This window comes from Eptatretus burgeri, chromosome 1, assembly GCF_056783735.1.
Source record: "Eptatretus burgeri isolate ZD-2024b chromosome 1, Ebu_testis_v1, whole genome shotgun sequence".
Lineage (NCBI taxonomy): Eukaryota > Metazoa > Chordata > Myxini > Myxiniformes > Myxinidae > Eptatretus > Eptatretus burgeri.
In genome coordinates this window covers 120,265,609-120,280,889 of record NC_140961.1, presented here as the reverse complement: position 1 = coordinate 120,280,889, position 15,281 = coordinate 120,265,609, and the positions used below count along the sequence as shown (strand labels likewise).

The following is a 15,281-nucleotide window of genomic DNA, read 5'->3' as shown; positions in this document are numbered from 1 at the left end:
CGGAAAAGTTTCGTCCTTCATAATCTGTCGGATTTGCGGTCCAACAAAGACACCAGCCTTGATCTTGGCCTCCGACAAGGTGTTGCCAAACTTTTCCTTGAGGTATAAAACCCACGCCCATTCAGATCCATTGCCCGTACAAAACTTTTCATCAAGCCGAGCTTTATGTGGAGTGGTGGAAGGAAAACCTTGGCTGGGTCGACAAGGGCGACATGCTTCACGTTGTGTCGACCAGGTACATGCTCTTTTCGCTCTTCCCAATCTTTCTTCGTCCAGTGATTCTTGTCGTCTCTGCTATCCCAGAGACAAAGGAAGCACATGTATTTCGTGTAGCCTGACTGCAGCCCTAACAACAGCACCACCACTTTCAAGTCTCCACAGATGTGCCAGTTGAAGTCATTGTACTTGATGGAATCAAGCAGCTGCCGCATAGTCTCATAGGTCTCTGTCATGCCGAACGCGTGAGCCAGTGGGACTGATGGTTTCTCGTTGCCATTGTGGAGCAAAACAGCCTTCAAGCTGTTCTTCCCCGAGTCGATGAAGAGGCGCCAGTCTGCATGATCGTGATCACACCCAAATTCTTTCAACAGACCGTTGATGTCACTGCAGAATGTCATCGTGTCTTCCATCTCAAAGAACTCAGCCATGTCTCTGTGACGTGCTCTGAACAAGGATATCTTGGTGTTAGGTTCAAGTAGATTCCACTGCTGCAGCCTTGATCCAAGCAGCTCTGCCTTCGCCTTTGACAGCGAGAGATCTCTTACAAGATCATTTAACTCTCCCTGGTTCAGAAGGTGTGATTCTTGAGTGTCGGGTTCAAAAGGTTCATCATCACCATCCTCTTCACCACTGTTTACAGCTATGTTCTGATCAGCTGGAGGTGTTGGAACGGGGTTCTCGTCATCATGAGGCACAGGTTTACGAGCAGAGACGCAGTCAGCGTACTTGATGTGACCTTTATTCTTCTTGTTGAAGCCGGCGATGCTTGTGCAGCAGAAGTAACAATCATCATGATGATTCTGCGGCTCACGCCATATCATGGGCACCGCAAATGGCATGCTCACGCGCTTGCCCACCAACCACTGAGTCAAGGTTGTGTGACAGCTTGTGCAGCAGATGTGTGGTGCCCAGCTCTGTTCTTGGTCCCCCACCTTACACCCGAAGTAGTGAAAGTAGGCGGCCTTCATTTTCACTGCTGTAGATATACTTCGCTGTTGATCTTTTTTGGTATACCGACCACAGACATAACAGAAGTTGTCAGGATGATTGGTACAGGAACGCCTACTCATCTTTATCTGAAAGAAAGAAATATAACACAAGTTAACAACAATTGTACGAAATAGACATGTTAAAGACATATGTAAATTTCATTGAAATCCTGACTTCTAGGCAATGGGAATATTTCTGTTCCTGAAAATCCTGACGTGATACAGCAAAACGGTTATGATTTTTGAAATCAGCGTACCCAAATTAGTCTTAATCACTTTACACATCTCCAGTAAAAAAAAATTTTTGAAATTGTTGTTCAGTGTAATTTGAAGAAGAAGAGTATCAACTTTTAATCGCAAATTTATCTTCTTTGTAATTAGGAAATCGGAAAAAGACATCATATCTATTTCGTAGGGTGTCAAGTGAAGGATTAGCATAAAGTAAGTAACCCAGGTTTAAATCCCATATTATAGCAGATGTGTTAGGCCTACTCCATTGTTTACTTCCATCCATCCATCCATTGGGACCATACTCTGTGCAGAGCGCTGGTGCTGCCAAAGCAGTCTCCTTGGCTATTGGACACAATCCTGGACGGGTCGCCACTCCGACACAGGATACCAACATGCCGGCACTCATTCTGCCGACCTCGGAAGGATGGCAGTTAACCCCACCTGGTATTAATTCAACAGCTGAGCGGGATTTGAATTCAGGACCCAAGGATCCCAAGCCCACCACCCTAACCATTAAGCCAATACCAGGCATATTGTTTACTTGTGGCCTTATAATTCTTGTAAAGTATGCCGATATCAACAAATTTCTTTGAACTCCATGCGATTTATGTACAAGAAAGCTCCTCGAGGAGCCTTCTGCAATTGTTAAAGAAAATAAGCAACACATTCTGCCCACTGTTCTTCTTCTTATTGTTTATAGCCAATATAGATTGTGCTGAAGTTTAATGTCCAGGTTCTGCAGCAACATGGCTGCCTCAGGGGTGAGTTGGTGGAGAGCTAAGAGTCCTCCCGATAACTGCCGCAAGGGGCAGTGTGACGTGATGTGCTCCATCGTCTGAACTCCTCCGCAGTCACAGAGTGCATCCAGCCTCATCCTCCAACTGCCTGCTGTGCATCAGGGCAACATATTATATTTAGGTTCGGGGTCAAACCCAGAATATACCGGGTAAAGAGAAGTATGCTACTTGTGTTTTACGCTGTGGATATTAATGATCTCAGGGTATCTGTTGAAAAAAGTAGGTCTTTGCGTGCTGACAACCTTGCCAGATTCCCTGCTTAAGGTTAGCTGGGGTTGAGCATGTGACTGACACAGGCATGATGGACCAAATGGCCTCTCCTTGCGCCTTGGAGCAGAGGACAGTATTTCCTTGTATTCTCGGAAGTGATTGGCTTTTTAATAAAATGAAAATCTCACTGCAAGTATGCCACGGTTTTGCCTTTAAATCCTCAAATGCAAAAAGGAAGTTAATTATGAATTTCAGTGGCACTTTTCAGGACAAATTATTATTTTTAAGCAATCACATAATAGGGGATCATTTACAACCTACACCATTTACTCTTCCACAACGACATGGTTTGTAACCATGAACGTCTTAATGCTGCAAACATTTGTTTCTTTTTCAGAGACCTCAAACCTGAAAACATCTTACTGGATTCTGAGGTATTAATTATTAATTTATTCGCACTGTTCTACAATTGGCATATTCATATAGATTGTCTGTATATGTCTGAAGGTCTTCCCTGACTCCTCCCATAACACTCACAGGGACATCTAAAGCTGACAGACTTTGGGCTTTGCAAAGAAGGAATTCTCCCAAACGACACCACATCCACATTTTGCGGCACCCCTGAAGTGAGTGACATGAATGAGACCCTTTTGCCAAGTGCGAGCAACTGTTAAATCAAAACTCAGGATCACAGTAATCCTCAGCTGAACGTCGTTCTTCCCAATTGTGTGCCACAAATCTCATTTGCTCAAAAAGCTAGATCATCAGCATGCTGTGTCCCTAAAGGAGCAACATCATGTTATAATCTGGTTTTTTTAGGTTAACGTGTTCTTTTTGGGTAACAAACCAAAAGTCATTAACCAATGAGATGCATATATTGCAAGTTGAAGTGATCATGCTCCTCCTTCATCCCCACAGTACCTCGCACCAGAGGTTTTGCAGAAGCAGGCCTACGACCGGACGGTTGATTGGTGGTGCCTGGGATCCGTGTTGTATGAAATGCTTTATGGGCTGGTGAGTTAATTTTATAATCATGATACAAACGTCTGTACTGAATTTCACTGGTGCAGACCAATTGCTCTATATTTCAGGGGAAAACCTTTTGACTGCCATTTGTATCCAGAGTCGCTGCACTCCATTAGCCACATCAATGCAAAACACAATGACCTGATGCACTATGTGGGTATATTTGGTGAAAAGTCAGACCGACGTTTTAATCTTCTACTCTCCTTATCATTATGGGCTTCAGCCGCCTTTCTACAACACAGACACAGCGAAGATGTATCACAACATCCTCCATCAGCCACTACAGCTGAAGCCAAACATTTCAAACGCGGCACGTTGCATCCTCGAGGGATTGCTACAGAAAGACAGGGAACTGCGGCTCGGAGCTCATATGGACTTTGTAAGTGTCCTGCTTTCTAAAAGTGTTCTCCACTTAATGCCAACTCACTTGCACATCTCTTCAATTTACACACAATGGGTGATTCTTACATACCAGGAGAAAGTTTTAGTATTTCCTATTTGATAATTCTGCTTTGTATGAAGCACAGTAGAGTTCATTTGCTTTGGAGTGATTTGAATAGGCAGCTACACATCAGTTTGAGTCGAACAGTAAGTTTTATTCTTAAACTCCTCATAATTTTTATTTTACTCTGATGAAGTGGTATGCCCATAAAGAGAGAATGATGCAAAAACTAATGGAACCATCAGAAAATGTAACTCTCATGTGGTCTATTAAATATTTTATTTTTATGATTTTAGGTGAGCGAAGGCATCTAACTGGTTCTGCTGTAATATTAATTAATTTGATGGTTTTTTTCCTCAGCTGGAAATCAAAATGCACACTTTCTTCTCCAGTATCATTTGGGAAGATCTTGATGCCAAAAGGATCAAGCCCCCATTCAACCCCAATGTGGTGAGCTTGCTTCCCTGTGTGATGGATAATGGTGGAAGTTCGACGTCATAATGCACCTGAAAACTTGATAATTAAGGATGACTCACTAAAGTTACTGGCGGTGTAAACTTGGTTTCGGGCAGTTAATTATGCCTAAATCAGTAACACCTACAGGAGTTCCTAGTAGTGGCTTGCAGAGGGAGGGGGGGGGCGATGGTGCGTTGGCCCCGGGCATCCATTGGATGGGGGCATTCAATCAGAGAAGGAAATAAGATAGTAATTTTAAAATTTCAGCGGTGATAAATCAATTTTTGGAGGCTCACTGCCCTGCAGAGCCAGTTGTTAGCCCTTTATTCCTTTAACATGGTGTACCCTTTCTGTCTCGAGAAAATGGTGCTTCTCCCCATCCCCCCACATGCATGCGCATGATGTACGTGGTGCAACCATCAAAAGCAACAAGCAAACGTGGCTGTTCGTTCCTGCGTTTCCTCGAGTCATAACTCGTCTTTTCGTCATATCAGCTTTTTGTGCATCTAGATTAGTTCTTTTCCCTATTCAGGTCAGTGAATAGCTCTAGAACGGGTGCAACTACGTTTTTTATAGGTTTTTTGGTGATATTTAATGAAATATTTACGTGGGACGTAGTAAAAGTGAAGCCTGGATGATCAGAGGACTGCTATGGCATTTAATCTCGGAATAGGAGACATTTATTCCTTAACATGTTAATATTCGAATACAGATACCACTAATTTGCAAGTCTATGATATAAATTGCACAAAATTATCAGTGGAGAATCAGTGTGAAATAATTTGATACGAAGGAACAAAGAAATGAAATATGGTTTATCCATCTGCAACTGACCGATTGTTTACCATTTTCTTCCCATTTTCTCATGCGTCTTACGGTTTTTGAGATAGAAAATGAAATGTTACGAGTATTTTGTGTGCTTATTATTATCGAGTTTCAGAATTATTTCAGTATAGTTTATTCTCCACAACCATGCCATCTCCACAACACAGCGTCCTCCTCAGCAAACAGCGCAAAATGCTGTTGCTACGAACTCGCGGCGCAACAGGGGGAGCCATATTCCAGCGTCCGTGTGCAATCAGCCGTCCAAACTGCTAATTTGCATAAACGGATCAAGACGGGCTTTGTCCTGGAAAAGGCCAGCCAATCGGTGGTGAAAGGGGTGGAGCTAGCCTGGGGTGAAGGTTCAGAGGTGAAAGGGGGAAGCGCCGATTTTGGGTGGTGAAACCTCCAACGGCTTCTCCCCTTAGGCTATAAAAAGCCGCGTTGGCAACGAGCAGGGAGTTGGTGGTGGAGCTATTATCTATAACAATATTATTGTTTTAATTCTAATGGTTTAATCGTTTTATCTCCAAGTAAGATATTTTGTTCTCTTATTATCTACAAATACAAGAATGAATATTTGTTCAAGAGAAAATAAGCTTGTCTCAGAAGTGTGTAAGTTAGTAATTACTTCATATATATATATATTCAGACGTCTCAGATGAAGAAAGTACTACCGAGTGGAGCACAGAACAGGAAAAAAAAGAGGGGCAGAGTCGAAGATGAGTCCCATCAAAGAGGGGCATTAGATGCATGGATAAAAAGAAGTAAAGAAGAAGTAGGAGAACCTGGAGAAGTAAAAGATGATGTGGGTGCAGAGAAGGATTTTTCTGATATGGATTCAGCTCGGTCAGAGCATAATACACTCTCTCCTCAGTCTCATTGTCAGGATGGTGATCCGTGTGAAGAAAATAAAGAAGATTTTAGCATATTTTTTGCAAAGAAGCAATTTTGGCTGTTTGAAGAAACCGATTCCAGATCATTTGAAGATGACAATATTACAACATGGCCCTGAAAGATATCAGAATAAAAGTGGTCCATTTGCTGAGAAGGATGGGAGATCATTTTCCAAGCAGTGGTTTGATAAAGTTTCCACAAACGGAGAAATTGTGGAGAGAAAATGGTTGTTATACTCTCCATATCGGAAAGCATGCTATTGTTTTGTTTGCTTTTTGTTTTCAAAGGAGCATTTGTCATCTGTGTCAAACTTTGGAAAGGAAGACGGTTTCTCCACTTGGAGAAAATTAAATCCTAGAATACCTGACCATGAGAAAAGCGCTTCTCATAGAGCTCACATGAGGGAATACCTGAACCTCGTAGTTCGACTCCATCATTCAACTATGATAGATGCTGAACTTCAACAGCAAATGTCTGCTGAAAAGAAAAGATGGAAAGCTATAACTGAACGGATTGTCGAGGATATATCCTTTCTGGCAAAACAGAATCTGGCCTATTGTGGACATCGAGGAGAAGGACTATCTGGGTTATCAGAGCTAGGGGAGACAGTCAGTGAAAATACAGGAAACTTTCTAGCAACAATCAGACTTTTGGCCAAATATGATGACATCTTAGCAAAACACTTGCAGAGAGGGAAAGAGAAACCAAAAAGTGTCACCTACGTGTCCAACAGAATTCAACACGAAATAATCAATCTTCTTGGTGAAACTCTCAAGAAAAATATAATTTCCGAAATTAAGGACGCAAAATATTTTAGCATAATGCTGGATTCAACTCCAGATATTGCCCATGAAGATCAGGTTTCTGAAATTCTGTGTTACATTCATATTAATGAAAACAGAAAAGTAGAAATAAAGGAGACATTTCTGGGATTTTTTTCAAGTCAACAAGAAAGATGCAGTCAGCCTGGTAAATAAAATTCAGGAAAAATTGGAAGAAGACAAAATTTCCATGAATGACTGTCGTGGTCAAGTATATGATAGCGCAGCAGTTATGGCTGGAGTGAGAGGAGGTGTTCAACAAAAAATTATTGAAGTTAACCCAAAAGATGTGTTTGTGAACTGCGAGAACCACAGCCTCAATTTGGCCTGTGTCCATGCAAGTGAGGTACTACCTGTTGTTGTTACATTTTTTGGAATTCTGGAAAAACTCTTTACTTTTTTTTTCTTCATCTACTTCTCGTTGGGAAGTGTTAAAATCTTTTGTCACTCGGACTGTGAAAAAAGTGTGACGCAAGATGGAGTTCCAGCCATGATGCTGTGCAAGTAATCCACGAAGAGCGTGACAACGTTATTGCAAGCCTTCAAAACCTGCTGGAAGGAGAATTTTCAAGGGAAACTAAATCTGATGCAAGATCGCTACTGAACTCTATTCAACAGTTCCCGTTTATAGCTTTATTAAATTTTTGGTACTCAGTATTATCATCAGTGGAGAAAGTCTCAAAACGTTTGCAGGATCCGAAAATGGGGTTCCATGAAGCTTCTTGTGATCTGAGAGGACTTATTCATATCTTGAATTTGAAGAATGATGAAATTATCCACAATGCAATAGATTTAGCCAATGAATATTGTGAAAATTGGGGAATACCAATTGCACGAACAAGGAGAAGAAGAATAATGCCTGGAGAGTCAGCAAGAGGTAGTGGACTGACGGCATAAGAAGAAATGAATAGAGTAATGGTAGAGATTGTGAACAGATTAAAAACTGGAATTGAAGACCGCATTGTCCATCTTCAAAGACTCAGTGACCGATTTTCTTTTCTTCTGAACTTGAATTCAGTAGTGATTGAAGATGAACAAGAAAGAGAGAAATTAAAAAAGGAATGTTCAGACTTTGCAAATTATTATGTTAATGATGTGGTTGCAATTCAGTTATATGACAAAATTATTGATTTTGTGATGCTCCTTCGAGCTGGAGGGAATAGAGTTCCCCCTGATCCTGAAGATGCTCTGGAGTCTTTACTGCACTATGGGAGGGATGTCTTAACGACGCTGTGCGTTTCATACAGATTACTGCTTACAATCGCATTTTCAGTCGCAAGCAGTGAAAGGTCATTTTCAAAACTGAAATAAATAAAAACATATCTGAGGTCTTCTATGTCACAGGAGCGACTGACCAACTTGGCTTTAATAAGCATTGAAAAATAATTTCTCACAGCTGATGTAAAAAGTGAAGAAGTTCAGGTGTTTTGTGACAGGAGGTATCATTTGGGGAAAATAACTTAATAAATTTGATTGATTTATATGAAAAATCGAATAAAGCGTTTTATTTATTTCATGTTTCATTTGTGTTTATACATTCAAAATTTTTCCTTTCTCATAATATTTCTCAGTATATTAGGTTTTATACTTGAGTCTTTGGGGCATACAATCAAGATTTGCACCGGGCATCACCAGACCTCTGCACGCCACTAGTTCCTAGAACACGTTAACCCACACAGTGATCGAGTATATACTTCAATTTTATATGAAATAATGATTTTAAAGATAACATGCCACGCCCTATCACCACCATCATCATCATCATCATCATCATACTCCTCATCATCATCATCGATATTGATCTTCTCTGGGGTTGTTGTTGGCCCCATCATGATCATTTTCATGGATGGGTTTCACAAAGTACATTTTTTTCAAGACTTGAATCACAATTCCACAAACAAGCAGATAATATAAAATATAAATTCCATTTCATCTTACTCTTATTATAAATGGACGAGGTGTGTGTGTGTGTGTGTGTGTGTGTGTGTGTGTGTGTGTGTGTGTGTGTGTGTGTGTGTGTGTGTGTGTGCGCACGCGCGCTTGTTTTTGTGTGTGTGTGTGTGTGTGTGTGTGTGTGTGTGTGTGTGTGTGTGTGTGTGTGTGTGTGTGTGTGTGTGTGTGTGTGTGTGTGTGTGTGAGGCATGTTTTGTGTGCAGTTTTACTGGAGCTTTCTAATTCTACTGGAGCTTTCTGATGTGGAATGTGATACAACAAAATGAACATCATGACCTCCTGATTTGAGTAAGCTCATTAACTACAAATCATACGGAACAATTCCCATGTTTCAAACGCACGCCATGTTAAAGGAGTATAGAGCAGCTTAATACGTTCTTCCACAGCATGTCATTATAATTACGAAACAAATTACAAAAATAATGTCAACATTGTTACAAAACAGATATCAATAAATACGACCAATATTAACAAAAATAATAATAGTAGTATCATTTGGCAATAATAATAATAATAACAAACATAAAATGTTACCCTTCCTGCCCCCCCCCCCCGACCACCCTTCTGTGTCCCAATCACATCTGGGCTTGGTGAAAGGTAAGCTAATGCTCAAGCAGTACAGCAGGCAGGTATGGTACAAGGCTGTGATGACGAATGAAAATTTTGTCCATTTGACTAACAGGCCCAATATTATTATGGCTCCGATCCTGTAAATGGACAAGTTGTGTGTGTGAGGCATATTTTTTGGAGTTCCACTGGAGCTTTCTGATGTGGAATATGATACACCAAAATGATCATCATGAACTCCTGATTGATTGACCTACCGAACTACAATCAATCCAGAAGAATTCCCACGTTTTAAATGCACACCATGTTAATGTGTATCGAGCAGCTCAATATGTCCTTCCACGACATGCCATTCTAATTACGCAATAAATAACAAAACATATATTAATTAATACTCATAATAGTTACAACAATAATAATAGTGGTATAATTTGGCAATAATAATAATAATATTAATGAACGTATAATCCCAGCATTGGCCCAAGCACATCATTCTTGGCTTGGTTAAAGTCAAGCTAATTCTCAAGCAGTGCAGTAAGCAGGTGTGCTACAACACCATAAAGAATAATGAAAATTTGGTCCAATGGGCCAATGGGCCCACTTGTAACAAAAATGATTTTTGCAGCAGCAGTAGAGTGCTGATTTTGAAAAAGGGACAGGGGATGTGCTCTGTCAGCCCTGTCACCACACAAGCCAATAGCGAAACTAGCTTTGCAGCTGTCTTCAGCCCAACTCGAGCAACGCGAAACCCATGCAAAGCACTGCAACCTTGGCCCCGCCCCAACTGCAGTAAAGCACCACCAGCAGTGAGAACAGCTTTCCAGCAAGACATGGAGAAAACCACCCACCATTCGCAACCATCCAAGGATGAAGCTCGTTCTCCATGTAGTCAGACCGAGCGAGTGCACGTGTGCCACTGTGGCCAACTCTGAGTACAGCTCGACACCGAACAGGAAGAAGGTGACCACATGGCCCAAGTTGACGCCTGCGATGAAACAGCTCGGTCAGGACATTCACCAGCAACCCCGAAGTTCCACCGGGCATGCCACCTCCAATGCTTAACCGCCAATATCCACCATCCAGCTACATAAACACCAGGGGTGCGTTCAGTTACCAAGTTTCTTGTAGTGCACTAGCAAAGTGACTTAACCACTCATGCAAGCACTCCATTTGAAACCAATGATAAGGAACAACTGGCTCAGCAAGCACTAGCTTACTGCTTGGTAACTGAATACACACCAGGCGCAGCAATATTGTGGCATCATGCAAGTGCATGGTAACGAAGAAATAAATCTCTTGCTATATATCGATATATAGCATTGTTTGTGGAAGGATTATGAAGGTGGTTTGTGTTGGAGTATTCAAGTATGTTCGTTAAGTGGCTTAATGCAGAAAAATCTAAGGATAGTTAGATGCTGGCCAAAAGTGTAATTTCCTGCATGATGGTTGACTGGAGCTCTGAGAGCAAGAAGATCCAAGGCCGCAAGCTCATTTCTTAATTAGATGGATATTATTACATTTTTGCTGACAGGGGGGTGTGGAGACAGGTTCGTGCAAAGACAATTTCTCGTGTTTTTGAAATGGCCCCAGTACAGACACCTGGACACTTCTGAAAAGGTTGTCATCATAACAAATGTTGATCGTGAGCTCGATATCCTACTTTGACAAATATGGAAGCAATCCCCATGGTGAAATTCAAAATGGCCGCCATATAGCGTTTATTACTTCTGCCACTGAAGTTGGAAGGTGGTTATGTTTTCACCCCTGTCTGTCTTCTGTCTGTCTGTTACATGTGAAAATCGAAGATTTTTTTGTTGGTCTTGTGTGTTATTCTGTCTGTCTGTTTGTTTGTATGTCAATCGCCTATAGGTCACAATTTTAAACCGATCATCACAAAACTTCACCACACATGGGAGAGTTTGTCATAAGCAAGAAGCCTGTTGTTTTTGAGGTTCACAGGTCAACTTTGGCCAAAAGGTCAACAACTTGGGTGGAATTTCTAAAATTCTCAATTGTCATCGCATTGACTTGAAATTTGAAGTGGATTTGCAAATCTTGTCGTTAAATTCAACGAACAAGTATTTTTGAGGTCAATATAGGCCAAAATGTCAACATAGGCCAAAAAGTCGACATAGGCCAAAAATTCGACATCGGCCAAATGTGTATAATTGTCAATTTTCATCGGATTGACTTGAAATTTGAAGAGGATTTGCATATTTGGTCACTGAATTCAACCACCAATTATTTTTAATGTCAGATTTGTTTTTTTGGATTTTGCAAGTAATGTGTTATGCATGACATCTTTCCTGTTTGTTGCTTGCAAAATCGAAGATTTTTAAAGTATATTGGTCAGTCGATTTTGTTATTCTGTGTGTCTTAGTGTCTGTGAGTGTGTGTGTGTGTGTGTGTGTGTGTGTGTGTGTGTGTGTGTGTGTGTGTGTGTGTGTGTGTGTGTGTGTGTGTGTGTGCATCTGTGTGTGTGTCTGTGTCTGTGTCTGCGCATTGAGGGTGTTTCATATTGCAACGTTTTTGCGCTAGTCAAGTTGGCTACCCGTCGTAGCTTTTCAATATGGATACCAACCCCACTCGCCGGTTTTAGAATTTTTCTCGCAAAAATCGCTGCCGGCGGCCATTTTCTCCAAAATGACGGCCTTTTTTCGCGTTTTGACACAGAAATCGACTCCTACACTTGCTAAAATACGTTAATGTTACTTGATATGTGTATGTTTTGAGATGATTATGATTGCTATGTCTGCTAGCAGTCGGGGACGAGACATTAGGCATCCAATATGGCGGAAAAATCCAAAATGGCGTCCAAGATGGCCGATTTTTGGCCACTGGAAAGTTGTTCCCTCCGATGTGGGTTCTAATATGTCTAGATATAGGTTTTTGGGTGTGCTGAATTCGTTTCTATGCTCTAAAATGCAGTATATCTGTCACAGAGATGTCTGCGGGGGTCATGCTCTCGCGTTAAGAAGTAATTCTTGCAAGTCCGAAGAAGAATTTTGAGTATTCTCGCCCTCATTGATATCAGAAAATAACAATTAAATATTCGAAGGTCAAACATGTATTTATTTAACATGTCCAGTATATACACGAATTACTAGTATACGAATGCCATAATGAATGTTTTAATTGAATTAATGTATGCGTGCCTATCAGCCTCGATAATCAATAATATTGGCCATGGCATGGCGTACATGGCTGTAGCTACATTTCAAATTAAAATTTCCATAGTTCAAAAACATCAATGTTCACACTTCGCTTCATATAGTTATTTTCATTTTCACTTATATATGAAGGAGTGATCGACACCTATGGTATTTGACACCGCAATTGGTAATTTTCGCTCTTGCCAATTCCAACGTGCCCACAGATGAGCAAGAAACGATGGCAAAACTGTTGCATCAGACACCTAGACTACCTCATGATCAACTCGGCTCAGGAAAGCCAAAATTTCCGCCGTGGATGAAAATGAGAGTAGTGACCTGTGTCTCAGCAGTTTCATAGATGACGACTCGTAGCGGTTATTCAATCTTCTTGAACTGTATGATTTACTAGATGTAGAATGGATGTGTGAGCCTGCAAGCACCTGGCCAGAAAGTGATGGTTACCAAAAATTCACAAACTATGTGCACAATGTTCACATAGTTAATGACCTTGCAGAGCATGGAATTAAGTTGATTTCGGATTTTATAGACAAAACGAGGGATGAACAGCAAAGGCAAGCTTTGCTTCAAGTGGTTGAGTGGCACAGGCAGAATTATCCTGGATACACGAAATCCACTCTTCAGAAAATGTAGATAACTATATGAAGCGAAGTGTGAACATTGATGTTTTGAACTATGGAAATTTTAATTTGAAATGTCGCTACAGCCATGTATGCCATGCCATGGCCAATATTATTGATGATCGAGTCTGATAGGCACGCATACATGAATTCATATTAGAACATTAATTATGGCATTAGTATACTAGTAATTCGTGTATATACTGTACATGTTAAATAAATACATGTTTGACCTTTGAATATTTAATTGTTATTTTCTGATATCAATGAGGGCGAGAATATTCAAAATTCTTCTTCGGACTTGCAAGATCTACTTCTTAACGCGAGAGCATGACCCCCGCAGACGTCTCTGTGACAGATATATTGCATTTTAGAGCATAAAAACGAATTCCGCACACCCAAAAACCTATAACTAGACATATTGGAACCCACATCGGAGGAAACAACTTTCCAGTGGCCAAAAATCGGCCATCTTGGACGCCATTTTGGATTTTCTGCCATATTGGATGCCAAATGTCTAGTCCCCGACTGCTAGCAGACATAGCAATCATAATCATCTAAAAACATACACATATCAAGTAACATTAACGTATTTTAGCAGGTGTAGGAGTCGATTTCTGTGTCAAAACGCGAAAAGGCCGCCATTTTGGAAAAAATGGCCGCCGGCGGCCATTCTTTGGAACAATATTCAAAAAATCGGCGAGTGGCGTTTTTATCCATATTGGAAAGGTACAACGGGTAGCCAACTTGACTAGCCCAAAAAAGTTGCAATATGAAACGCCCTACTGCGCATGTCTGTGTGTCTGTGTCTGTCTCTCTGTTCATCACCAACAGGTCACAATTTTAAGACGATCTTCACGAAACTTCACCACATGATAGAGTTTGTCATAAGGAAGAAGCCTATTGTTTTTGAGGTCAAAAGATCAAAATAGGCCGAAGGTCAACAACGAAGGCAGTATTTCTAAAATCCTCAATTTCCATCCGATTGACTTGAAATTTGAAAAGGATTTATATTTCAGGTCACTGAATTAAACCAGCCAAATATCTTTGAGGTCAAATTTGTTTTATGGATTTTGCAAGTATCATGCCCTGCACAACGTCTTCTTGTTGTTACTTACGAAATCTTTAGAAATCTTTAGATTTCGTAAGTATATTGATGACTTCCGTCCTCTGTTTGTTACTTACGAAATCTAACAATTTCGTAAGTATATTGATGACTTCCGTCCTCTTATCTGTTTGTGTGTTTGTGTGTTTATTTGTAGGCACGATAACTCGAGAAGGGAAGAAGCTACCAATGTCAAATTAAACCACGTGATTCAGGAGGGTGATGGCTAGCGCTGATTAGATTTTGGTAAAAATCGGTCAAAGGTCAAGGTCACAGTGAGGTCAAACATCCAAAAAAAAGTTATAACTGGAGAACGGAAGACCCTACCAATGTCAAATTACACCACGTGATTCACGAGGGTGATGGCTAACGCTGATTAGATTTTGGTCTAAATCGGTCAAAGGTCAAGGTCACAGTGAGGTCAAACATTCGATTTTTGATGGTTTGATACAGAATCATCGTAGAAACTTCTGGTTTGCGTCACTACCTTCTCTCGAGACAGCTTTTAATAGACAAGGTCAGAGGTCAAGTTGAAGATTTCATAAGTGCCAGTCTATGAGTGCTTGTTTGTGTGTTTGTGTGTTTGTTTTTGTGTGTGTTTGTGTGTTTGTTTGTCGGCACGATAACTCGAGAACGGAAGAAGCTACCAATGTCAAATTACACCACGTGATTCAGTAGGGTGATGGCTTGCGCTGATTAGATTTTGGTCAAAATCGCTCAAAGGTCAATGTCACAGTGAAGTCAAATATATTTCCATAAATTCATGTGGAGAAATGGAGTATTTTTGCTTCGGTCGACGTTACGAGTTCGTTTTAACTTCGATTTTAATTTTGTCTTCGATTTTTGCGATCGCTTAGGACGCTTAAAACTCTGTTTTCGAAATTCTGGTAATAATCGGATGTTTTGGAGACGTTTTAAGATTGTATAAAAAATATTTCACTCGCCGCGTCACAGCT

General features: G+C 40.7%; 1 protein-coding gene across 2 annotated transcripts in view; it reads left to right on the top strand.

The window, feature by feature from the left end:
• Window positions 1–15,281, top strand: part of LOC147035291 (serine/threonine-protein kinase Sgk1-like) — a 66,526-nt gene that overhangs the window by 32,172 nt on the left and 19,073 nt on the right. For both annotated transcript variants that reach the window (XM_085896504.1, XM_085896495.1), the window contains 5 exons: window positions 2,844–2,880; window positions 2,986–3,072; window positions 3,365–3,460; window positions 3,696–3,851; window positions 4,275–4,364. In XM_085896504.1, coding sequence (XP_085752630.1) covers window positions 2,844–2,880; window positions 2,986–3,072; window positions 3,365–3,460; window positions 3,696–3,851; window positions 4,275–4,364 — 466 coding nt within the window. The remainder of the gene's footprint in view (window positions 1–2,843; window positions 2,881–2,985; window positions 3,073–3,364; window positions 3,461–3,695; window positions 3,852–4,274; window positions 4,365–15,281) is intronic.